The sequence below is a fragment of the Anabas testudineus genome, chromosome 14 (genome assembly GCF_900324465.2).
Source record: "Anabas testudineus chromosome 14, fAnaTes1.2, whole genome shotgun sequence".
NCBI classification, from domain to species: domain Eukaryota; kingdom Metazoa; phylum Chordata; class Actinopteri; order Anabantiformes; family Anabantidae; genus Anabas; species Anabas testudineus.
Window position 1 is genome coordinate 7,341,528 of NC_046623.1, and position 24,598 is coordinate 7,366,125.

A 24,598-nucleotide genomic window follows, 5' to 3' on the forward strand; every position below is an offset into this window, starting at 1 on the left:
TAGTGGCCACTCAATCACCTACAATCTTCTGTTTTTTTCCTCTGCCAGTGGTGGAAGAAGTACTTATATCATTTAAATAATAAAAAATAAATAAATAGAAGTTAAGTAAAAGTAGCAAGTCTAGAAATACAAGTAACAAAAACAAAACAATCATTACTCATGATGATCAGTGGGAACTTCAGAAGTGCAGGTTCCTGAACAGGCCCAGAGGTGGACGTGAATAAACACAGATGCTCATGTCATGTATGATTTCCTGTAAAGCATGTGACAAATTAGAGCAGTGATTATACAAATGCAACACAAAAGATTGTGTTTTTACTATCATCACCAGTAGGATATACATTAAAACGTCGCTCTACTTACTTAAAAAAATGCACTGACTATTAAAATAACTGAAATCCATCCGACCATCTGAGCAGATGGACTTCCCAGTTGTGACCAACAGAATGCACACACAGCGTGTTCATATATGGAACACATGTCCTTTTAATTATAACACCATATTTTTGATGACACATAGTAGAACCACTTTTCTTATATACATTATATTATTTTTTTGTGTAATTTCTATAGGCATCTTATTTCTTGATTTAGCTTAATGTTAGAGGCACATTTATGTTCTCAGCTAACTACACGCTTAGTTTATAAAATATTACTCTGAAACAGTTTGATTATTTTGCCAATTGTGCATATATCTAATTATGCATCATATTTAATTTGGTATATATGTATATATTGTACATTTTGGCTTTTTTTTATTCAATGAAAGCCAAAATAAAAAACTAAGCCATGTGAAAGATGACATCACCCAAAACAACGTATCAAACAGCTGATATGTGGGGATATTTATTGTCCCGCTGACAAACTGTCTCTTCATGTGTACTGAGAAATACTATTAGTCAAAACTGATTCCAAAAGCTCTTGACAAACTTAATTAACGGGCATAAAAGCTTGAGTCACAAACGATTAGTTTTGAAAAATACAGCATCAATCATACTGGTTCATGGTCAAAACAGCCTAAAGACATTTGACCCTTTTCTTTCATCTTTTACCAGAAGTTCACATGTGAACGTATCTGCATAAAGAAAACAGGCTCTGGGGAACATGCTGCTCCACTTTGTCCTACTAACCTTCAAGTGACGCACTAGTATTATTTATAGCATAAGGGTCTTTATTTATAGTGTAATGGAGATTAGTCATTTCACAGCACTGACTCAAGGTTCATGGTATTCAAAGCACAGAGAAATAACAGTGGTGATGGCAGCATGCCTGCTCAGTTTCATTTTCAGGGGGCTGCAAGGGAAGTCACTTCAGACTGGTTGAGGGCGGACCAGCATGCTGTTTACTGGTCCCACTGTGTTCAAAGGTTACGCACGCTATGTCCTCTGCAACCTGCTTTTGGTGTCAGCCAAAGAAAGTAAGTAGTGCTGCTTTCACCCGCTGGTTTCTTGGGTCGATTAAATGGATTTTTTCTTCTTTATCAGTTTCCAAGCTTTGTCTTGCCAATCCAGTGTTTTAATTGTGGCTAAAATATATTTAAAATATACATTTAAGTCATGGCCACCTTAATAGATGCAGTCATTGTAAATAATGGAGCAGTGTTATAGGTCAAAGGTGCAGGTAATTCACACAAGGAGGCCTTTTCTTCAGCCTTGTTTACAAAAACAACACCAGCAGTGTTAGGGAACATGGAATATAAATTCCTTATAAGTGTACACGGTCATGTCTGTACGTTACTAAAGCACCTGATACAGATGGTATAAAAAAAACACATAACACGGCTGTATATGTGGAAACCGATGGCACATAGTGAAACATTAGATATGTTTTGCAGAGTCAACTGCGTGACTTAACATAAGCTTGCTGGGGCTATGACCTGGAGCTGATTTGGAAAGTCACATTTACCCCATACACACCCCTCAAACTCTTTCCATTCAGTATCCAGTATCCTCTCTTTGAGTGGTGCTAGTTTGCCTGAACAAATGCTTGAATGATTGCATACAGATGCTACATGCATCCTCCCACTTGTGTTCATCGTATGGATTGGCTGAAAAGCATGGTGGTTCGTTAGCCTGGAACATTTTGTGACTTGCAGGGAGGAAGGGTGAGAGAATGCCTACATGGTTTTGCATTTTGTTGTGGGGCGCTAACACAGAGAACACTTGTCAGCGTGCCCCCTACAAGCATTTAATGAATTCACTCAGGCCTCTCAGTCTGATTGGCTACAAATAATATGTCAACCCACAGTAAGATGAGGTGTGACAGTCAGCTGATACTGTCACATGTTAACTCCAGTGAAAAACACTCCAAAGTTAGATAAATATAGGCTATTCATGATACCAACACTCAAGTAGAAGCACAGTATTGTCTAGTAAAATAGTCCATTGCAAGTAGAGGTGGCCCTTCATTTTTCTACCCAAGTAAAAGTAGCAGATCAGTACTGTAAAAGTTACCACCTCTGTATGATATTAAGCTTTACTGTGATATTTGGTTGTCAATGGACATAAAAATGTTCCCATGGTGTGTGCTCTCTGAGTATGAGTCCATACAAGGCTGCAGTAATGACGCTGCTAGGAGCAGATCAACAAGGGCTCAAATATCTGTCTGTGTCTCGCACAGTCTGGTAAACACGAGATTTACTGAACAGGTGTGTACAGCTTGTTGGGGCGGCCCACATCCATGTGCACAAGGTGCCTATAAATTGGGGAGCGTCTTCCTCACTGAAACAGTTTGCACACAGCATGAGGCCAGAACACTAAAGGGACTAACTAAAGGGGTTGAATATTCACACAACTCTGTTGGATTATAACTTTCTTCAAATACCTTTCAGGTAAACAAGGATTTTCTTTAAAATCACATGTTTTCAGAGTCAGATTTTATGTCACTAGAGAAATGAGCAGTAGATTTACACATACGTGTTAACTGATGTTTAAATGTCACAATAAGAACTCTTCTCGGGCCATGTAGGCTAAATGAAGAATGCTTATTTTTCCAGTGAGTGGTGGTATGCTGACTGGCTCACATCATACAGGGTTTATGGCCCAAAGTATCACCACAACAGGACCACTATCAAAGACAAGTGAGATTCTTGAGAAAACCTGAAGCTTTTACCCTCAGTCAACGGTATGCACAACGTTTGCATGGACAATTTAAATATTACTAACACACTCAATGTGCTACATACTATTCGTACTCTCAAGTGTTATCACAGTTATATGTTATAATCACATCAGACAAAAGGGATAAAGTGTGAGAAAACAATAACCTCTATATTCTGTTGGCATTTTGACATGACTAATGACTTTCTTTGGTGTGTACATGGCGTGATATTTACAGAGGCCTTTGGCAAATAACAGTGAGGGGAGAGTTTTCCATTTGTCGTGTCATCCGCCCAAGCGTAGAAATGGTTGGCATGAAACCCAAAGACATGGTGCCGTCTGCGTCAGTGAAGTTCTTTGGCGCGGGTACAGCTGCGTGCATCGCTGACCTCGTCACCTTTCCACTGGATACCGCTAAAGTCAGACTACAGGTCAGCAATATTTTACGAACCTTCACACATTTTTACTTTTGATCCAAATGTGTCTTTTTAAAACCTGTTTTAATTTAGTAGAATTTCATCCTACTGCCCAGATTCAGGGAGAATCTCTGAAAGTTAAAGAGGATTCTGCAATGAAGTATCGTGGAGTGTTCGGGACTATCAACACCATGGTACGCACCGAGGGTCCCAGGAGTCTTTACAATGGACTGGTGGCTGGACTCCAGAGGCAGATGAGCTTTGCCTCTGTTCGAATTGGACTCTACGACACTATGAAGCAGTTTTACACTCAAGGCTCAGAGAGTGAGTTTCACAAACTGAGAATTCTTGTGTAACATGAAGGTGGCTTCTTTGTCAGGTGTTTTTAGACTGATATACACATGCTTCATGCGTCATAGGTGCTGGGATTGTTACTCGGCTAATGGCGGGCTGCACCACGGGAGCCATGGCTGTGGCTTTTGCACAGCCAACAGATGTGGTGAAGGTGCGTTTCCAAGCCCAGGTACGACTGGCTGATGGCGAAAGGAGATACAACAGCACCCTCGGCGCCTACAAGACGATTGCTCGAGATGAGGGCGTCCGGGGCCTTTGGAAAGGTGCTTACTATTTTTACTTCAAATTTAAAAAAATGCATTTTATTTATTACTTACTATAAAAATCCTGTTGTTTCAACCATCCTTCCATTCTTTCAGGTTGCATGCCCAACATTACCCGTAATGCCATTGTAAACTGTGCAGAGCTGGTGACCTATGACATAATCAAAGAACTCATCCTGAAATATGATCTGATGACAGGTAAATGTCATGTTTGATGTCTCACACAACCAAAGTCGTATAAGAAAATAAAACATATTTGTGTAGTGTATGTTAATGTAGTTGTGCTTCTGTTCTCCCACAGACAACATGCCGTGCCACTTCACAGCAGCTTTCGGTGCAGGCTTCTGCACAACAATTGTAGCTTCTCCCGTGGACGTGGTCAAAACACGGTTCATGAATTCAGGGGCTGGCCAGTACAGCAGTGCAATCAACTGTGCTCTCACCATGCTGAGAAATGAGGGGCCCACAGCTTTCTATAAAGGGTAAACACACACCTACATGGCAGTGAACCAAACAACAGTAAAATGACCTGTCTGCAACACTTCTTTACTTTTCTTTCATTTGTCTCGTTTAGGTTCATGCCTTCTTTCTTGCGACTGGGCTCCTGGAACATCGTGATGTTTGTGACATATGAACAAATTAAACGCGGTATGACCAGGGCGCAACAGTACTGGGAGTCGCCGTTTTGACCTCAGCTTGTCAGAATGTTTCTTCAGACATGGCTGCACAATTACAACAGCCTGGCCTTCACCACTATGCAGTGGAGACCCGTGATTGGAAAAGAAGGGCTGTAAATGGAGATGCACAAGTGATCTTCAAACTTTTTCGGGGGCCCACGGTCACATTACCGATGTGGCTCCAATTGGACTTCATGTACTGCAACGGATCGTGGTATAAATACTTATGGCAGGAAGCTGTAGCTCTATGATTTTAAGAATTACCACTGACTGTGTGGACACCGTGGTAATAGCACAAGTCTACAGCATGCATTGTTAAAGCAGGCACACTACTACAAAACACTTAAAGTCTAAAAGATTCATTTAAAAATGGAATTCCATACATGTATGTGTTTGTTTTGTGTCTTGTTCACATATATTCTCACACCTTGATCAGCTGGTTGCCTGCTTTGAAGATGGATTTTCATGTTTACATCAATGAGCTCTAAGGTCATACGAGTAATGTTATGACATAATGTTATTTGTTATTTAGGGCCGTTTTTCTGTGAAAGCAATAGACACTGAGTGTACAAACCCAGACCCATTCAATGACCATTTCTATGTTTCCTATATTCTTACTTTGTCTCCTGTTTTGTAGCTTGTTTACATCTTTTACTGTTTGTGGTCCATGTGGTCGGGGGTTTAAAGATTCATCTATGTGCTGCTTGTTGTAAGTTGCATGAATTATTGCTGGTCAATAAGTCATGGATATGTTGTGCAGAATGATAAATAAAATTCCATTTTTCATCTTTGTCATTTAAATATGTATGTTTGCAGAATATGGAGCATTTTGGAATTGAGGTGGGACAATATTCAACGTGGTAGAGCAGTTAAGTAGTGTACAACATTTACAAGTATTGTCACCTCAATATTAATTAATATTTTTACAATTTATATATATGACTACTATTTTAACAACTGCACTACCTCAAAGTAAAAGAGTACTTTTACTTTAATAAAGTTGCACTGTTTTACATTGAAACTAGTATATACAATGTTGTTTTTTTATTTCAAATAAATCAACAAAACCGTGTATATTTGTGGTGGCTGTAACGGTCACTGCAGTGCGACACTCAATAATCAGAGCAGGAACAACGAGACAACGCAGCATTCTGAGCAAAAAGTCGCAGCGAGATGTTAATGAGTCTGAACATGTGGATCCACTTTGATGGCTGATGTGTTCTTGTGTTTTCAGCATGACTCAGCACTTACTCTGCAGGTCTTTGCTCTTTTTCTAACGCTATGCTCACAGCTTTAAACAGATAAACTCCTGAACTAAATGTGTTTAAATTTAGTGTAGCTGGAAGTTTATTTTCACAATCATTCAACACTGGGCATGTCTTATCAATCACAATTTGAGTTTATAATGTTTGTTCTGATGTTGCATTATATTCCTCGATTTTGACTTATCTGAGAGGAGAGGAATTCAAAGTCAAGACTGAGCGGTAACATATTGGAAAACCAGTCTGTCAAACCAGACAGAGACAACTTCAAGCTGTTTGTCAAACAAGCAGAATCTATCTGACCAGCAGGCTGCAGATGCAGCAGGGGTGGGACCCCAGAGGAACATGGTAGTATTTAAAGAGGCAGCTCTCCTCCCCGCATTACTGCACCCTGTCCTTTCAACCCATTCATTTAGCTTTTGTCACCAGCAGAGGCTTTCTATTTGGCATTTTAACTTCCACAAATCAAATCAAATCAAGGTACAAACTCAATCTGTCATGGGATCCTGGAGTTATTTTCAATTGTTTGTTACACTGCTAGAGTATTTAGCTTTTCCTAACTTACTGTTGTTTTCCCAGGTCTTGGAGTATGAATTTAAGGCTCATCACACTTAAACAACACTCTATGGAAAAACACGGATATGAATTTATAGCTGGGACAAAGTTCAACCAAAGGGACACCTTCAGAGAATGCTGATCTCTGAAAACCTCTTCATTAAAGGTAAGTACTACTGTAATCTAAAAATTCACACCTCAACGTGATGATATGATACATGGTGGCATTTTCTTAAATGGGTTGATTTTGTTTCACATTCAATTTGTTAATCTTTAGGATGTGTTTGGGCTTTATATTTTCAGATTTTGGAAGTGCCAGTCCTGCACGCATTAATAAACCATTCTTAAATCCTCATATCGATCAAAAAAAATCTGAAAATGGTTGGATTCGGACCTGCAGATGTGCCTCCATCCGCAGCAGTGAAGTTCATAGGAGCAGGAACTGCAGCGTGCATCGCTGACCTGCTCACCTTTCCCCTTGACACAGCCAAAGTGCGACTACAGGTAAAAATGCTCTATGCAAATATTAAAGTTAACAGCACATCAGCATATCAAATTCTTATACTGCATGTGCACATACAAACATTCGTAATGTAAAATTTTTTGAGAGACATTAAAGAAAAAGCTGCACAGAAGAGTGTACGTAGGAAATGACTAAACCTTAAAGCATCTACATACTGTATAATATATAAACCCCTGTACTTTATCATATTTAGCTGGCTAAGTCTCTATTACCTTTCATCGTGCACAGATCCAAGGTGAGGACAAAGCCTCAACAGCTGCAGGGAAAGGTACTACAGTCAAGTATAGAGGAGTGTTTGGTACCATCACCACCATGGTGCGAACAGAAGGGCCCAGGAGTCTTTACAATGGACTAGTAGCAGGACTACAGAGGCAGATGAGCTTCGCGTCTGTCCGCATCGGTCTCTACGACTCTGTAAAACAGTTCTACACTAAAGGCTCTGATCGTGAGTCGCCGTGAATGAGTTCTAATTGTTAATTGAGTTGAGTGTGTCCTTTGCCAAACAAGCCTGACATCACCCTCTTCTTTGGTTCAGATGTCGGCATGGGCCCTCGGCTGCTTGCAGGATGTACCACTGGTGCCATGGCGGTCGCTTTTGCTCAGCCCACAGATGTGGTGAAAGTCCGCTTCCAGGCACAGACCAGGTCTTCTCCCCATGCCAGACACTACAGTAGCACCACTGAAGCTTATAAGACCATTGCTAAGGAAGAAGGCATTTGTGGCTTGTGGAAAGGTATCTTGATCTTACAAATGTTATGTGGGGACTGGAGGCTCTTCTTACATTTCTTAATGTGATAAAAATATTCTTGGTACTTATTATATTACTCTGTCACGCAGGTACAGCTCCAAACATTGTACGTAATGCAACGGTTAACTGTACAGAAATGGTGACATATGACTTCATCAAGGATGCCCTTCTAAAGTCCACTCCTCTGACAGGTAAAACAGTGGTTGCAGCCCAGTGTGATCTAGAATCATGATATACAACAGCAGCCAGTCGTGCAGTACTAACTTTCAGCCTTCAACCTACAGACAATCTGCCCTGTCACTTTGTATCAGCCTTTGGTGCAGGGTTATGCACAACAGTGATTGCCTCTCCAGTTGATGTGGTCAAGACAAGATATATGAATTCTGCTCTTGGCCAGTACAGCAGTGTTCTCAGTTGTGCTGCTGCCATGATGACCAATGAGGGACCAGTTGCCTTTTACAAGGGGTAAGCACTGACTGTATGGATTATAATGAGCGACCAATAAAGATAAAATTAAGCATTTATAGAGGAGGCGTACAAAACCACTGACTACAAACACAATGACAACTATTAATAAACTGTAAATTGCAATCAATCCTGTTGCTTTTCTGTTCTCTTGTTCTTTAGATTCATGCCATCCTTCTTGCGTCTGGGCTCCTGGAACGTGGTGATGTTTGTGACATACGAGCAGCTGAAACGAGCCATGATGGCAGCAAATCACAACTACACAACAACACTGTAATCACCGCAGAAGGCTGGCAGTGTAGTATAGTGGTGGTGCTTATACATTCTTTACCTTTTGTTTAGTTCAAGTTTATATTTCAACTTAAAACATCAAAACTTTACAATTATACCTATAACTGTTAGTATTAGGCTGGTAACACATATATAAAACGTGATCAGTATTTAAAAGTTAGAGCTTCTTTGACGAGCTGCTTCCTCTCAGCGGAGAGCTTCTCTGGAAACTGGATGTCAAAAGTAATGATGAGGTTTCCTCTCTGGGAGGGATCCTGGGACAGCGGCATTCCCTCTCCAGTCACCATTTTTTTGTACGCAGGGCTGATGTGTTGTGACAAACAAATCAGACACAGGAAAATAATAATTAATGTAGATGATGCACAAACTCAAAGCATGTCATTCTAGAAATGTCCCAGTTTAGGTGTACAGCTGACCTAAATTTCTTTCTTTTGATCATTTATTTGCCTTTGAGAGTATCTGATTTTCTATTAATGCCAAATTGAATAGCATTACAATATACAATATTAGATATTCTCTCTATATAGTATGCTACATTGCCCCAATATACTGGAAAAAAAGCACTTACTGCACAATGTCGTTAATGGGAATACTGAGCAGCCTGCCATCTAGTGTCTCCACATCCACAGAGAAGCCGGTCAAGGCCTATGGGAAAGTTTTTTTTAGATTTTGCTTCATTGTTTATTGTACTTAAACCGAATCTTAAAACGTGAATGACAAAAAAACCCATCTTTAACATGACTCACCATCTCCAGAGAGATCTGGGCCTTGTAGATCAGGTCATTATGTTGTCTTACGAACAGAGGATGACTCTTCTGTCGCACAATGAACACAATATCTGCGGGAATGCTGTTTGGTCCCTAGAGGTAAAATACAGCGAACGATTGCATCACAGTCTGGCTTTTTTTCTCTCCTAAAGCATGGTGTAGTAATAAAGTGTTACACATCAGGAAAAGTAAAAGAGTTAAATGAGACAGAGACTGGTTGCCAAAGCTGCCATTTTCACTTTAAAGAAGTCTGCTGAGGCCACCTGCTGGTGATAATACAGCAGATCCAGTGGAAAGAACAACTCATCAGATTATTCAACACATTTTGAGATTTCAGCCCAGACCTGAACTAGCTATGAAGTTCAGGGAGTGATTACTTTTTCACAGTGGTGAATTACTGCAGTTGAACAGCCATTTTGCTTCAAAAATATAATTACAATTTAAAAGGGTTGCCTTTGTTTAATGGTAAATTTACAGTTTAGCATGAGACACACAAAGAGAGAATGAGAAGCAGGAGGGGTTGATTATTTTTGTCCCTTGTCCTCTGATTGATGGAATCTTTACAATGCTCAATATATAATAAAGAGTTATCAGCACCAGGAACAGTGACCTATACTGTGATAGAAATTGATGTGTAGCTATTTTACCTGATCCCCCTCTTTAGAAAAAATGATTCTTGTGCCTTCTTTCCATCCAGGCTTCACATCTATAGTCAGTATTTTGTCTTTGATACTAGATGTGTATCCATCCTCATTCATCACCTGTTAAACGAATATGGCAAAAATAAACAGATGAATTACAGTAAGAGATATCAAGGTGAGACATGAGGAGTTTGCAGTTCAATTAATGATTAGATTAATACTTCGACCACTAAGAAATGAGAACAGATATTTATCAGACAAACAATGACTCTTACCCTGCGAGATATTTTAATCTTTTTTGTGCATCCATGAAACAAATCATCTAGCGACAAATTAAGATCTCTCTCTATTGGAGGATCTTGTGTCTTCACCATTCCTGGTTGCAGGCCGCCAAACTGTAGTGGCACCTCATTGGTATAAAAGTCTAGTGCAAACCACATCATGATGAATGTGTATGGTAATAAACCTGGAAAAGCACATTACTCGTGTGGTCTTTGTTTCTGGTTTTCTCACCTGCAAATGGATTGTCGCCACCAAAAAACTGTCTGAATGTTTTGTCTGGATTCCCATGGTAGATGTATTTAGATGACCAAGCTCCACTGCTGGCAAACTCAGGTGGGATTCCACCTTTTAGACCTTCCTCACCAAACTTGTCATAGGTTGCCTTTTTTTGAGCTGTCACAGAAAAAAAGATCTGTATGTATCAAAATATCCTAAGTGAATATCAGCTTTACTGCTGCATGTCATTTTGAATGAAACACATTCAGGTAGCCTACTGCACATGTTGCAAATACATCTAGTGTTATCAGCAGTTAAAGACAGTTGATCGTGCATTGATGCAAAAGGTACAGTCTACATGAATGGTCGCACTAATGATGAAGCATTCATGGAGAAATAGTTAACTAAACCTCGACCTCCCTCCTCTTCTGGCTACTTACGGTCGCTCAACACATCGTAGGCTTCACCCAGCTGACTGAACTTTTCAGCGCTTCCGGATTCTCTGTTGTTGCTCGGATGAAACTTCAGCGCAAGACGTCGATATCTGGTAACACCAAAGTTATTAAAAATGAAAAACACAAAACGCCTGAGATAGAAACGATTTGTGTGTGGATTCAAGTTAGCTCAACATGAATTACAGTTACAGTTACGCTAGTTACTTAACGCAAAGTAACGTTAACTGTTAATAATACTTACGCCCTTTTGATATCTGCGTCTGTCGCATTTCGGTTTATTTCCAGCGTCTCGTAGTAATCGAAGCCCATTATAGTGTTAAATACTTAAAAAAATAGTTTTATAGCTTAGTGTGTCGGTCCTAGCTAGCGCTAACGCTAGGTAGCTAAGTTTAGTTTGGTCTCCATGGTAACAGCTGCTAAGAAACTCTCGCGGTATTTACAGGTCATCGCGGGACTTTCTCAGTCTATTGGTTGTAGATCTGGATGAACTCAGGTACAAAAACATCACATGAACATAAGTATTCACAGCCTTTGCCATGGCACTAAGGTCTGCTGCATCCTGTTTCAACTGATCATCCTTAAGACGTTTCCACAACTTGATTGGAGTCAGTTGATCGGACACGGTTTGGAAAGGCATACACCTGTTTGTATAAGGTCCCACACTTAACATTGCAGAGCACAAACCAAGCCAAGTCCAAGGAATTATCTGTAGACCGCCGAGACCAGATTGTATCAGGGCACAGATGTGGGGAAGGGTGCAGAAAAGGTTCTGCAGCTTTGAAGGTCCCATTGAGCACAGTGGCCTCCATCATCTCTAAATGGAACCTGATGGTCACTCTGAAAGAGCTCCAGCATTTCTCTGTGGAAAGAGGAGAACCCTCCAGAGGAACAACCATCTCTGTAGCACTCCACCAGTCAGACCTGTATGGTAGAGTGGCCAGACGGAAACCACTCCTTAGTAAAAGTTTGCTATAGTGCACCTGAAGGACTCTCAGACCATGAGAATGAAGATTCTCTGGCTCTGGATCTCAGACTGGGACAATAGTACACAGTGATAGTCTTTGAGTGGCCCAGCCAGATCACAGACTGAACATGTGATGCGAACATGGCAGTGTTACTATTCAATGAATCCTTCTTGGGTGTGCCAGTTCAAGGTATTGCTTCGGTATTGTCTGGAGCCACTATTAGGACTATAGTAGTTTCACTTTTCCGATTCAAATGTCAGCTGTGACTTAAGCCTGGCCTGTTAGTCCAGGTACATATCATATCACAACTACAGAATACCATAATTACTCATAACTATCAGTAGTTCAGTTAATCTAGATGGTTTTAACTCTACTCCATGACTTTTCAGGCTTAATAGTTTGTTGTCTGCTATTCAAAGTCTGTGGTAGTGTTGTCCTGGTCCTGTTGTTCACACTTTGTTGCCACAGCTCAGAGCCAGTCGTAACGCCTCTGCTATATTTAAAAGTTGTTCACCTTTGTGTTTCATTTCAACACAGAAAAACAAGGGCAGCAGGACACTGATGAATTCTAGCAGTGGTGACAAGTAGATTTTTATTGTTTCATTTAAAACCATTCCAGACAGAAACGTTAAGGACTACTATGCTATGCAAAACGGACAATCCTCCATAAGTTCACACAAAAATTGCACGATATTATCAGTATGATCAAAATGCCATTTAGCTGGTAGAGGGAACAGCACATGCTCTCTAATGATTCTGTTAAAGGTGGTCCAGATGGATGCATATTTTAATAGCGGTTCAGGACTCATACCTGAAGTGAAAATTTACTGCCATAAAAAAAGAACATGAATTCAATAGAAATAAATATTACAAGTCATTGTGGATTTAATACACAATAATCACTAACAGAAAGATCAATACCAAAAATAAAAACAAGCCAACAGTCTTTAAAGTGTTCATAAAATGTCATTCCATGCTTAACTATATAAATCCAAAGCCAAGGAAGCCCTCTACAATTAAACTCCAAACGGCATATTTCTCCATGTCTAATGTTCATGAAGGGTTTTATGATTATGACTCAAACACTATCATCAAAGAAAGCTATTGTAGATGTAGTCTTCAGAAAAAAATAAAGATCTATCAAAATAAAAAGGTAATAGAAAATGGAAGCCATGGTAAAAATAACCCATCTCAAAGTATGGGAACAGAAGGACGGTAGTGTGGATGGTGTAGTGACGGTGATGCTTCTGTGGTAAGTGTCATGTTTGCGCTGGTTTGTCACCATGTGGTGCTGTGTGTCTGTGGTTTCAGTGTGTTGACTTATCATTTCATGCTGGTGCACCTCAGGAGAAACGTGATTCTGCTGGTGCTGGCACCTCAAAGCATAAACTCAGTTTAAAATAAGCTCCTTGCTGCCACGTTCCCAACTGCAGCTGTGTCATCATGGTGGAGTATTACTCATGCCAACAGAGAACTTCTAAATATGCAAACTCACATATTATTTCTGACTGTTTAGAAAGAGCAATTTGCTAGTAGCTCAATTTCTGAATATATTCTGGTCAATCAATTGCAGCCACACAAATGATGTTAACTGACAAATGCACGTAACATCCACAATGTGCTTATAAAGCTTAAAGCGATATTTAACTATTCAGAGAAGATTCTCATTTTCTGACACAAATTGCAGCAATGTGAATAGTTACTCTTCTGCAATTGTCCTAGACTGAAATGACAGATAACCAGAGGTCAGTAAAGAACGATGAGCTCTAGAACGTGTGTGACACAATGCAAATATTCAATTTTAACAATTCCTGACATTTAGGGTACTGTGATGACAGAGCACGTTTCCACAATAGCAAGGATAGCAGATGTAGTGTTTGCTTTCAGGCTGGGGAATAGAGGCGAGTGTAGTGAAGGGCACAGACACAGAAGAAACTGGGTCTCAGGGAAAAAAGCTGTAATATTTTGCCGTGACATACGCCGTCATTAGCAGGAACAGCCTCCTTCACTGGCAGGTTGCTCTGGTGGCTTCTCCAGCTTAATGTCAATCACTGTTTAGAAGTTAGGGAACATCACAGGGTGTGAAATATGTAACTCTAAAACGTACAAACAGTTGTTAGTACAAGATGTCATTACACTTGAATTCCTCACTTTAAAAAAAATATGTTGAAAAACACTGATATTTACATCATTTTCAATACCACGGGGAAATTTGACACAACACCAAAAACAAATAGTTTCCACTATTAGCGCTCTTTGGGGCGGCAGTTACTTTGATTCCTGGTTCCTCCTGGCTAAATGTCGAGGTGTCCTTGGACAAGGCACCGACACCCCACAGTAGCGCTGTCATCTACTGCAGCTGTCCAACCAACAATTTCCCCAAGGGGATCAATAAAGTTTTTATCATTAACAGTTATCAACATGTATGTACTATGCATTTATCAGCTAAATTCCTGCTCGTTTTTTGGCTTAATAGGTTTGCATGATATTTCCTCTGTTTTTCAAATACAGCTTGTAGAGGAGGCTGTAAATTTAAATAATTTAGTTTACACCCAGTGAGTGCCTGAGTGTGTGAGTGACAGTCAGTGAGTTCATACACATACAGAAAGGATACTGTCCTCTCTACTCTTATCCTGTGTAGTATCCATGCCAGGCAGGGCAGCTGCCACACGACGGAAAAGCTGGAGGGAAAGAGAACCAGATGTACAATGTCAGTCTAGACAGAATATCAGCTAGCAGCATAACTACAAGATGAAAACAAGATAACACACTGTGTATATTTCCATGACATGATCTAGAAAAATGTCCACTTGAAGCTCGCACAGAGGAAGACATCCAACTGAACTAAATTTGACTGGAATCTATCAGTGTAGGTTTGAGCAAGACTATATTTTTGCACTGCAGAAGCAGCAATTTGATTTACTGTGCCTTACTGATACCTTCCAGTGATGAGCTTGGAGGACATTAAGTGATTGATAGAATTATACAATATTAGGTTTATTGAATGAATGGAGATGCGAAACATTCCCAACCCCTACTGAGCATTGCATAGCTAGATTTGATTAAATGCAGACTTCACAGCAACAATTTTTTTTTACTGTGCTAAATCAGTGGTGTGGGAAGCATTGGTTTGCAAACTCTGCCCCACCTTTGGTGCTCTATGATCAAATGTTGGCCAGTACACATCATTACTTCTAGCAGGTGGGAGAGAGCTTGAAAAAACAAACCTCACACCTTACAAAGCAAAGGAAGCTGATGCTTAAAGCACACCTTTAGGCATGCATGAGTGTGTGAAATAGAAGCTAATCAGAAGAGAGCATGAGCACTATGAACACACACGCGCGCACACACACACGCACACACGCGCACACACACACACAAAGAGGTGCACGCGCTCTACCTGTTTGACATTGTAGCCTGTCTTTGCACTTGTTTCAATAAACAGAACATTCATCTCTTTTGCTCTCTGCTCTCCCTCCTCTGTGGTTATCTGTCTGTGATGAGCAACAAGTCACCACGCACAACACACAAGCACGCACGGACACACGCACATATCGCCACAGACATCAACAAGAAGAGGGGGAGGAAAAAAAACAAAACACTGATTATATTGAAGTGGATTTACAAGTCGTGCTCCTGTCTGCTGCTGCTGCCACTGCTGCCACCCACAAACTTTCAGGCTCCTCAATATGTCAGCTGAGCTCCACAACAGGGAGGAAAGGTGTTAAATTTGGAAAACGGAAAACAAGAACAGCTGGCACATTTACTAAGTGCTTACTAATTTCTTATTCAAAATATTCAACAGAGGAGTAAAGTGAAAAGTTTGTATCAAGATAACATACAAGTAAAACTACAGTTTGTTTTAATATCACCTAACTCCCCATACTTTGCATCTCTGATTCTGAGGCAGCCTTTGGAGGTAGAGCCATGGCAGAAGCATCTGCAGCAGGACGACAGAGCACGACTCACACACACTCTTACCTGCTTTACGTTGTATCCCGCTTTTGCACTAGTCTCAATAAACATTACATTTAGTTCTTTGGCTTTCCGCTCACCCTCCTCAATAGATACTTGTCTGTGGTAGATAAAGGGATTAAAAGATGTACAGCAAAGCATAATACAAATTCATTAAACAGGTAGATAAAGTGGATCCCACAACAGACACTTTCACATCAGTCTTTGAGTGAGTTTACGTGCACTCAAGTAACCAGGTTACTGAGAGAAACCAGGTTTCTGATTTGAAGCATGGTCTACAGATTTTATAGGTACAGAGACAGAAAAAACACTTCCCCACAACTGTTTTCTGACTTGTCTATTTCCTTTTTTGATGCATATAGAGAAATACACATATACACAATTCTCAGCTGATAGCAGCAGAGTGGCATTGGTCGACAGCTTTTTGTTACGCACATGTGTTTTTGTAAAAAAACAATTAGAAACCTGGTTATGCATTTACATGGCAGAGTTATCGGAGTCCTCTGGGAGAAAGCTTTCTCGGGAAATCAGGTTTCTCTAATTCCCTACCTCAATCACAGTAACCACGTCTACATGACAGTTAAGAAATCAGAGAAAGTCAACTGTAACCTGGTTACTTAAGTGTGTGTAAACGCACTGATTATCACAGACGTCATTGTACTAATGAGCTTGATCATCAAGATTAAATAATCTATATCTTCAAAGGGTGAAGAAACAAAAGAAGGTATCAAGAGCTGTCACAGGAAGGGATGAGGAACAGAGTATTGACAGGCCTGCAGTAACAATCAATGGCTTCATTAGTATGCTCTTAATGGAGAAAGTCTGCTTTCACAGAGGTGGGAGGAGGAGGAGGAGGTGAGGGGGGAGAACAGATTACCTTTTGTCTGCAAGGTCTGTCTTGTTTCCCACCAACATAATAATGACATCACTTCCTCTCTCTGTTCTCACATCGTCAATCCATTTTGTGGTTTGCTGGAAGGAGTTGACATCTGAAAGACAGACGTCAGTGTTTAGGAGATGAAACTGTCTTAGCTGAAAGCGTGAAAGTTTGCAACAGGAAAACAAAGAATTATGGTTATAATTTAACCACTTCACCAAATTTCAACTTGTTGTTATGTTTGCTCACACTTGGTTACACATAGTTGAGCAATTAACTGATCAATAAGTCTTGATGTTGATCCATTTTTTTTTTTTTTTTTTAGATAAAGAAGTGTAGTATATAGTTTATATATTATACTATAGTATAGTAGTATAATTACTATGATATAACTTAACTTATTTTCAGAAATAGAATAGACTCTAAAATTTGAAATCCTAAATCTTGACTGTCTCATTTTGGATATTGTCTCTTTGGAATATGCTCTTTTTAATCTGGAAAGCAGCAGCATGTGTGCCTCTGGGTCACTAAAAAACTATTTCACTACAGTTTGCTGGTTTTTCTTTCAGATCTCTGATTAACTTGTTTGCTGGGGACATGTTTTACAATTTACATGTACTGTAGTAACATAGGTCTATGTGATCATGCTGCAGATCAGTTAATAGGTTTTTTCTTAGTAGTATGGCTCACAGATTTTGACTGCGAAGTTGTAAAAGAAGTCGCTTCCTGAGGTTTTTTCCTCCTACGTATTGTGTATCAGTGTCTATGGACTGCCAGAAAGACAGAACAGAGCTCCTATTCACAGCACAAACTGTTAGAATTTAACAAATAGAAACAGACCTAACACTGTGTCAAGTTAGTTTAGTTTTACTCTGACCGTTAGAAAATTATAACAGGAGTGACTTCTGGTGAACTCAGGGTTTTCTCACCAGGAATACCCTACCAATTATGGTAACAAGGTATTTTATTTGCATGACAGTTAAGAAACCAGCTACTGGTTGACTGTAAATTAACCCCGATTTAAACATGTAAACACACTTGATAGGCAATCTGTTTTTGTCAATAGCAGAGCTGTTACTGCTAAGTTTTCCACAGTGTTTGCACCGAACAACACCAGTCTGTCAGTAACTCAAATCTTTTTACGTTGTACATCTCCTTTTTAAAGATGCCGTTTGATGCTATATATGTGTGTGTGTGTATATATATTTAAAATTCATATCACCAAGACTCAGTGAAGTTGCTCTTGTCCCAAGTCTGATGAACATATTTGTGCTTATAAACATATTTCTTTTTTAAATTAAAAAGAAATGTATTACTTTATGCAACAAACATTTACAAACTATATGTAGCAACAATCAAAAAAGGCAAATATGGTATATTAAAAAAACTTTTAGTGCACAGGTATTTTGCCTACTTGTGATGTCGTACACTACGACAGCAGCAGCAGAGTCTCTGATGTAACTTGGGATGAGACTACGAAAACGCTCTTGCCCTGCTGTGTCCCACAACTGCAACCTGATCTGTGGGGGCAGGAAGGGGAAGGGGATGGGACGAGAAATAAAAGAGAAAAAAACAACAACAAGAGAAATGATAAAAAATAAAACAAGAAAAACTGAGGTCAGAAAATGAGGTTAAGTTATGGCGACAAAAAGCAAATTGAAATAAAACTAAACAAAGTCTGACGAATGAGAAAGGACGTGAGAAGACACCAAAAGCGTAGTGTATGCAGACAGGGAATGACCACTACAGAGAGAGCAAACTGTCTGGGCCTGGAGGGGAAGAAATAAATAAATAATCACCCTTCACTTGTCATCAACCCTCCTTTCTTGATCAAGTAAGGTGTTACGTTTTAAAACAGGAATGAAAATAATAAATGGAGGGGTAGGAAGGAGAGGAAGAAAACTTTTGTTGAGGGAAGAAACAAACACAGAAAAAGAGGATCTATCCAGGGAGTGCACCACCCAGAAAAGAACAAGAACAGGGAACAGAGGACTGATTTAATACCAACAATTATGAAAATAACACATACTGTTCTGTCTTCAAGGTACATCGTTTTCGACAAGAAGTCTATTCCTATTGTGGCCTGAAAAGACATAAGAAATTGTTAAATATATATAGCCATATTCAATACATTTGATTTCAGGAGGACATGGATATAATCAGTGCTGGTTAAATCAGATGAAGGTGTTAGCCTCACTTGGTAAGTGTTATCGAAGCTGTCATACATGAACCTGGTGATCAGCGAAGTCTTTCCCACTAAATAACAAAGAAACAAACAAAAACAATTGTAAGTGCCATGATCCTACATTATATTTTAATCAGTTATTATTCAAAATAACAATGGAAGTAACGTTTCAAAAGTAACCTATTTGTCTGATAAATAGGACCTACCATTTATATACATGCGCTTAGTTCAACTTTACTGACACATGTTAGCAAAGATACTACTATACTGTATAACTCCTCCCTAAAGGTTTTTGTTCTTTAAAGGGTGTGTTGATGCAAAGTCGTTATAGTTCTTTGTGGAGAAGTCGAAGAGCTGAGTAATGTGGAGAGACGAGCAGGGCTGGCAACTACACTCCCCACCTACAGGGAGAGATACACCAGTGTGTTTGATATGATCAGCCGGGCAGAGCTCCCCGGTCTCAAACTGTTTGGCTGGGCTCAAGTGACGGCACATTATCAGTTACACTGTGCACCAAGTGATGATGACATGGCCAAATCCAGCACTACTGTTTACAAGGCTTCTAGAAACCAAAGTCTGATGAGTCTATCCGTCTTATCTTGATGGGAGTGGACAACTGCATTACCAGACAACAAATCTGTACAATAAAGGAAGTACATTTTCTATAATACCTTATCTTGTTTCTGCAGCAAGTATGCACCAAATGAATCAGCCAGATCTGTATCTGTGCTTACATTTACCTTATTATGCAGACTGGCTGCACATAGGTGCACTGGAATAATTTTGGAAGAGAAACAGTAATAATACGACTGTGGTACATAAGCAAATACTCTAAGCTAATGGAACTGGTATAGGTAAGGAAAAAGCTGGATTGGTGTATAAGTTTTAGGACTCTGACAAGATCTCGTGCCATGAAATCCTGCAATATTAATTAATTATGTACTAATTACATAGGTCTCGTGATGTAACCGAACCAGAGCAGCAGTCAGCATCACAAAGTGTGCAGATGTAATTAGCATAGAAGATGACCCTGCCACTTTCATTTACATTTAGTCATTTGGCAGATGCTTTTATCCAAAGCGACTTACAAGTGAGGAACAAGGCAAGCAAACAAAATCTAAGTCAAGGATTGACTTTCAAATTGTATGTGTGACAGCATTTCGGGAACACAAACACTATGAACAGCAACAGTGTAACAGACAAGAAACAAAAATATGCAAGCACCGTTAAAGGTTAAGCTTTTTTACAGTCTCTTTAATCCTCATAAGGTCTAAATCATGCAGGAGAGAAGGCTGTCACTTGAGTATGTGGTAAAACCTTTGACACTGATTGTATATTGTTCTGTCCCTTTCTGCAAGATAATTCCTGTCATATTTTATCATTAAAGATGTATTAAAAATAGTGTTAAAATATTGTCCAATGTTGTGTATCATCTCATCTTGTAAGCTAAATGTATCCTGACTCGTCTGTGTGCTGTGTGTTTCCATGCTGAACATACATCAGTGGAAACTTGAAAACCAGCAAAGTACTGGACTGGACTATATAATTAACAATCCCACACATGTGCCTTTGAAAAGAGATCCATGATAGTTAATTATGGATGTATACTTGGAAACCACGCTGCCTCACTCTTTCTTCTGCAGTGTAAGTACACCCTGTGTGTTTGGCTGGAAAACAGGGAAATGTGTTGGGAGAGTGAAGGAATGCTACTGGGCAGGTTTGGAAACTGGGACACATCACCTGTCCACACGAGTAATTACCCCGAGGGTAGACAAACTCATATTCTAAAATATAAAGACATCTCTTTCATTGTGATTAGTATATTAACTATGTTCAACCGATAATTGACACCTTACACTAACATTAGCCGTCCCAGCCTCCATGAATGGTAACGTTACGTTATGTTACCACAGCCCACCACTCAAGTTTATTAACAAACATTACAGTCAATGAATTTCCACAGACATGCCATAAATATGAGAAATTTAGTTGCACTTCCTTAAAGCCAGCGTGGACAAGAAGTTGGTAACAAGTTACGGTGTCGCAATGCTACCAATGAGTCAAGTTTAACACTGCTAATGTTAGCTAAGTAGCTAACGTTAACCACAGGAACAATCCCTAAAACTGCTACCTAGCTGCATCTCCTGTGGACTTTCTACATCCAACCACATCGTACTTACCACTTTGTTCTCCGAGGAAGACCAATTTAAATTTTCTTAAAGGATTTCCGAAGTCTCCGGCCGAAGACATGACTGTATATTACAAACACTGACGATACTTTTCGTGAGCTTCCCAGCTAGCCAGCTAATGCTAGCTAACCAGTTGTTGTCAGATATCAAAGGTCCGGATCCGTAGCGTTTTGCCGGGTTTGCCACCAGTCTCCACAAAGCCACCTGAAGGGGTCGTGTTATAAAATCTCTCTTTTACGCGTCCTGACACTTTTGGATAACTCTAGCTACTCTAGCCAACTTGGCATTACTATTGATTCAGTGACATGTCTAGACCACTACCACAGATCCACCCTGGGCCACTGCTCTTCTTCACACACTCAGCTAACACCGGGTGGTGTCAGACTTATTGTGGTGCTGCCCTCTAGCGGTGATCGAAAACAGCGCTAAAGACGAGTTAGTAGACAGAGAACCAGACAAACTACTTTAACAGAGCTGAGTGATGCAGAATACTTTTCTTTAAACAAACACTTAGCTAAAGGCTAACTAACTCCACATACCCATAGCCTAGTAGCTAAGCAATTTATGTTAATCTTAATCTATCTGGAAGCCTATAATTAACTTGACACACTTGGCCTAATCTCTGTATGTTATAATACCAATAATCTGTGTGCCATTCGTTTTGAACAATTTCATGTAGAGTAACATTTCTATAATATAAAACAGGAAGGCTTTTGTTTTGTTATACTCTTCCTTGGAATTTGTAACCACATGGGTGCTGAAAACCCTTTTTCTTCAGGAAACTCTGTTTTGACAAATGAAAGCAATCGGCATGTTTACCAAATACCAATATTTGTTCATTTATTTAATGGAAACCTTTCAACATTGAGGCAACTGGCATTAATAATGTTAAGAAACAAAATTAAATCACTGGTGTCATGCTGTGATATTCACAAGATCCACTATCCACTCTTATTTGACTGTTTATGACCAGTTCCCTATGTCAACATACAAGATGACTGGAATTATTTGTTTCACACAAAGACAGATAAATACATGAAAATTCTAGTATAATGGATTATTAAGTTATTATATGATCAGTGTATTAGTAATCAGCTAATTTGACTAACCTATTAATGTTAGCTAGACCATATCATAAAAATATTCTGTCTTAAGTTGTATTAAAAATAAAGACTAAAACTCAGACGATAGTAAAATCAACTATTTTATAATACAAATTAGGTACAACCTATCACTTCTGTTGTAGATTATTTACTTATCAGTTTAATAAATGTCACTTTCAAATGTCTTATTCTATCAATTCATACCAACACAAGGATCAAAACAAAGACTATGTTTGTTTTTATCATCATCATTTGTAATTTTAGTCATTTTTCATTCACTATTAATGTTGGTTCGTCAGCTCAAGACAGAATAAATCCACTATAACATATTTATGAACTGAGGGATCTTGCTACTTCTGAATTTGAATACCAAACCACTGTTTTCACATTAATTAATAATCAACTGTGATTTCCATATTTTATTAATTGCATTTGTTGTCAGGATCATTTCACTCTTACATACAAGGATAATGTTTACATAGACATATTCATGAGATCCAATGTATGCTCGAAAAGAAATATTGTACATTTAAATCATGGATCTCTACAGAATACGCAGCATATACGTAATCAGGCCAGATATTTTACAAAACAAATTTGTCTTTCCCCCCAAATGTACCCCACACTCAATGACGTTCTGTTGTTCTTAATGTAAGTCTATATGGTGATACATTATGACTGTGGTAGTACAGTATGTGTGTTTGTGCCTGTCTGAGCTGACTGTTCTAGGTCACTGAAGACACACCTGCGCCTCTCTCTCACTCATGTGCCATCAGGCTCTGAAGTCTGTTTTTTAGAGAGCCGAGTGGATGATGACAGTGATTCTGCTGCCCTGTTTGTGACCCAAGCCATACCAAACTGTAGCCATGACACCTCACCGCGCTCCTCCCCTCCCCGTTCTCCTTCTACGCATTTGCCCTTGGTAAGAGAAAGACCCCACATCCCCCAGCTGAAGATGCTGAACTAGCAAAATCCTATTTCGCTCTTCGCTCAGCCTCTCCGACTCAGTCTTTCTTTTTCTTCCACACACACTCATTGATGTACAGAGGGATTTTGTATGTGTGCATGAATGTGCACAACAAGACTGATCTCTAATGTACTGTAGACTGTAGAGATTGTTGTGTAAGGCCTGTAATTGTTGATGTGTTCACCACTCATTGCTTGTAAATTTGATAGTTTTTTTATTCTTTGTTGAGGAATACGTTGGATTTTAGCATGTTAAAGTGGATCTAAAATCCAATCCAAAGCATCCTAGAGGCACGCACCTTATTCTGGAACAAAGAAACTGTCAACTAGAAAAAAATGTCATCCAAAATCAAAGAGGCATAACTAAAACCAAATGCAATGCAAATGAATTGAGCTTGTCACCTCGAGCCATGACTTCATTCTGGTGTGCTGGTCTCATGTCATGCTACTGCATCATTTATTTCTGCAAAATTTGACTCACTCTCTAAATGGGAAATCCTTCCTATGACTCACCCCGTGAAGAAAAAATGTCTTTCATTTATCTTGCTATTTACTCTATACGATGTCATGTCTGAAGATGCATTAACATATTTAGGGTGTCTATATCTATTGTATACTGTAGAGGGAGACCATCCCCTTTTCACACCACCTTAATATGAATCTAATGACTGCAGTTTTCAATATCACAGCAAAGCACAATACGGCACACATCTCTCCTGAGAGAGAGCGAGAGTATAGGGGTTGTGATGGGGGAAGGAGAGAATGGACAGAATGAGGAACAGAAAGAGAAGATGAGAAGAGGAAATATTACAGGGGCATGAGGGCTGGGTCAGGGTAAAATAGGTGTGTTGTCATCACCGGTACAGCAAGATGAAGAAAGGGAGGAGATAGATGGGGGATGGGGTGGAGCACATTCTCGATTGTGATCGTCCTCCTGGAAGCAGGGCTGGATGATGTGTAACAGAGAGTGAGAAAGAGGAAGAGAACATTTGAAGAGTATGGGAACTGCCGCTGAGCTTCCCGACTGGAACAAAGGATCTAGGTGAAGACGGGGCAGAAGGCACGTTTAGATCTCGAATCCCTTCTTTCTGTGCAACATCAGGCAGGGACAGACACGGTGGGAGGCGATCTTGCAAGCATAAGTGAAGCAGCGATCAGGGTAGCAATCCAAGCACATTTACCAGAGGAAGGAGGGAGGGAGGGAGGGAGGGAGGGAGATCTGTGAGAGGAGGAGGGGGAGTTGTTGCATGCTCACTGAGTGTGACAGAGACAGAGTGATTCCATAAGCGAGAAAGAGACACAGAGACAGGGAGTGAGAGCACAGA

The 24,598-nt window shown here is 39.7% G+C and overlaps 4 protein-coding genes across 7 annotated transcripts; 2 read left to right on the forward strand and 2 right to left on the reverse strand.

Annotated features, from left to right (window-relative positions):
* Positions 1-2,686: 2,686 nt before the first annotated feature.
* LOC113169014 (mitochondrial uncoupling protein 2-like) lies at positions 2,687-5,609 on the forward strand. Of its 2 annotated transcripts, none has more exons than XM_026370131.1 (8): positions 2,687-2,830; positions 2,996-3,123; positions 3,337-3,529; positions 3,631-3,838; positions 3,934-4,131; positions 4,228-4,329; positions 4,433-4,613; positions 4,706-5,609. In XM_026370131.1, the coding sequence occupies exons 3-8, from the start codon at positions 3,404-3,406 to the stop codon at positions 4,818-4,820; spliced, it is 930 nt and encodes a 309-aa protein (XP_026225916.1). In that variant the 5' UTR covers positions 2,687-2,830; positions 2,996-3,123; positions 3,337-3,403; the 3' UTR covers positions 4,821-5,609. The 2 variants fall into 2 exon arrangements, with proteins under 2 accessions (XP_026225916.1, XP_026225917.1); XM_026370132.1 differs by having other exon boundaries at positions 2,721-2,830; positions 2,968-3,123.
* An 818-nt stretch (positions 5,610-6,427) lies between these two features.
* LOC113168852 (mitochondrial uncoupling protein 2-like) lies at positions 6,428-8,661 on the forward strand. Its single transcript, XM_026369889.1, has 8 exons — positions 6,428-6,550; positions 6,650-6,791; positions 6,929-7,129; positions 7,377-7,593; positions 7,684-7,881; positions 7,986-8,087; positions 8,181-8,361; positions 8,524-8,661. The coding sequence occupies exons 3-8, from the start codon at positions 7,004-7,006 to the stop codon at positions 8,636-8,638; spliced, it is 939 nt and encodes a 312-aa protein (XP_026225674.1). The 5' UTR covers positions 6,428-6,550; positions 6,650-6,791; positions 6,929-7,003; the 3' UTR covers positions 8,639-8,661.
* Positions 8,662-8,768: 107 nt separating this feature from the next.
* On the reverse strand, positions 8,769-11,406 carry dnajb13 (DnaJ heat shock protein family (Hsp40) member B13). Its single transcript, XM_026369888.1, has 8 exons — positions 11,255-11,406; positions 10,999-11,102; positions 10,574-10,735; positions 10,336-10,484; positions 10,067-10,180; positions 9,399-9,512; positions 9,221-9,297; positions 8,769-8,955 (listed from the first exon to the last, which is right to left on the reverse strand). Exons 1-8 carry the CDS (start codon positions 11,320-11,322, stop codon positions 8,796-8,798), a joined length of 948 nt encoding a protein of 315 aa, XP_026225673.1. The 5' UTR covers positions 11,323-11,406; the 3' UTR covers positions 8,769-8,795.
* Positions 11,407-12,544: 1,138 nt separating this feature from the next.
* Positions 12,545-21,568, reverse strand: rab6a (RAB6A, member RAS oncogene family). 3 transcript variants are annotated; one of them, XM_026371817.1, is made up of 8 exons: positions 21,196-21,568; positions 19,028-19,086; positions 18,860-18,913; positions 18,245-18,350; positions 16,831-16,942; positions 15,379-15,472; positions 14,593-14,659; positions 12,545-14,029 (listed from the first exon to the last, which is right to left on the reverse strand). In XM_026371817.1, the coding sequence occupies exons 1-8, from the start codon at positions 21,263-21,265 to the stop codon at positions 13,965-13,967; spliced, it is 627 nt and encodes a 208-aa protein (XP_026227602.1). In that variant the 5' UTR covers positions 21,266-21,568; the 3' UTR covers positions 12,545-13,964. The 3 variants fall into 3 exon arrangements, with proteins under 3 accessions (XP_026227602.1, XP_026227603.1, XP_026227601.1); XM_026371818.1 differs by lacking the exon at positions 15,379-15,472 and adding an exon at positions 15,960-16,053; XM_026371816.1 differs by lacking the exons at positions 12,545-14,029; positions 14,593-14,659 and having other exon boundaries at positions 15,379-16,053.
* Positions 21,569-24,598: the final 3,030 nt, after the last annotated feature.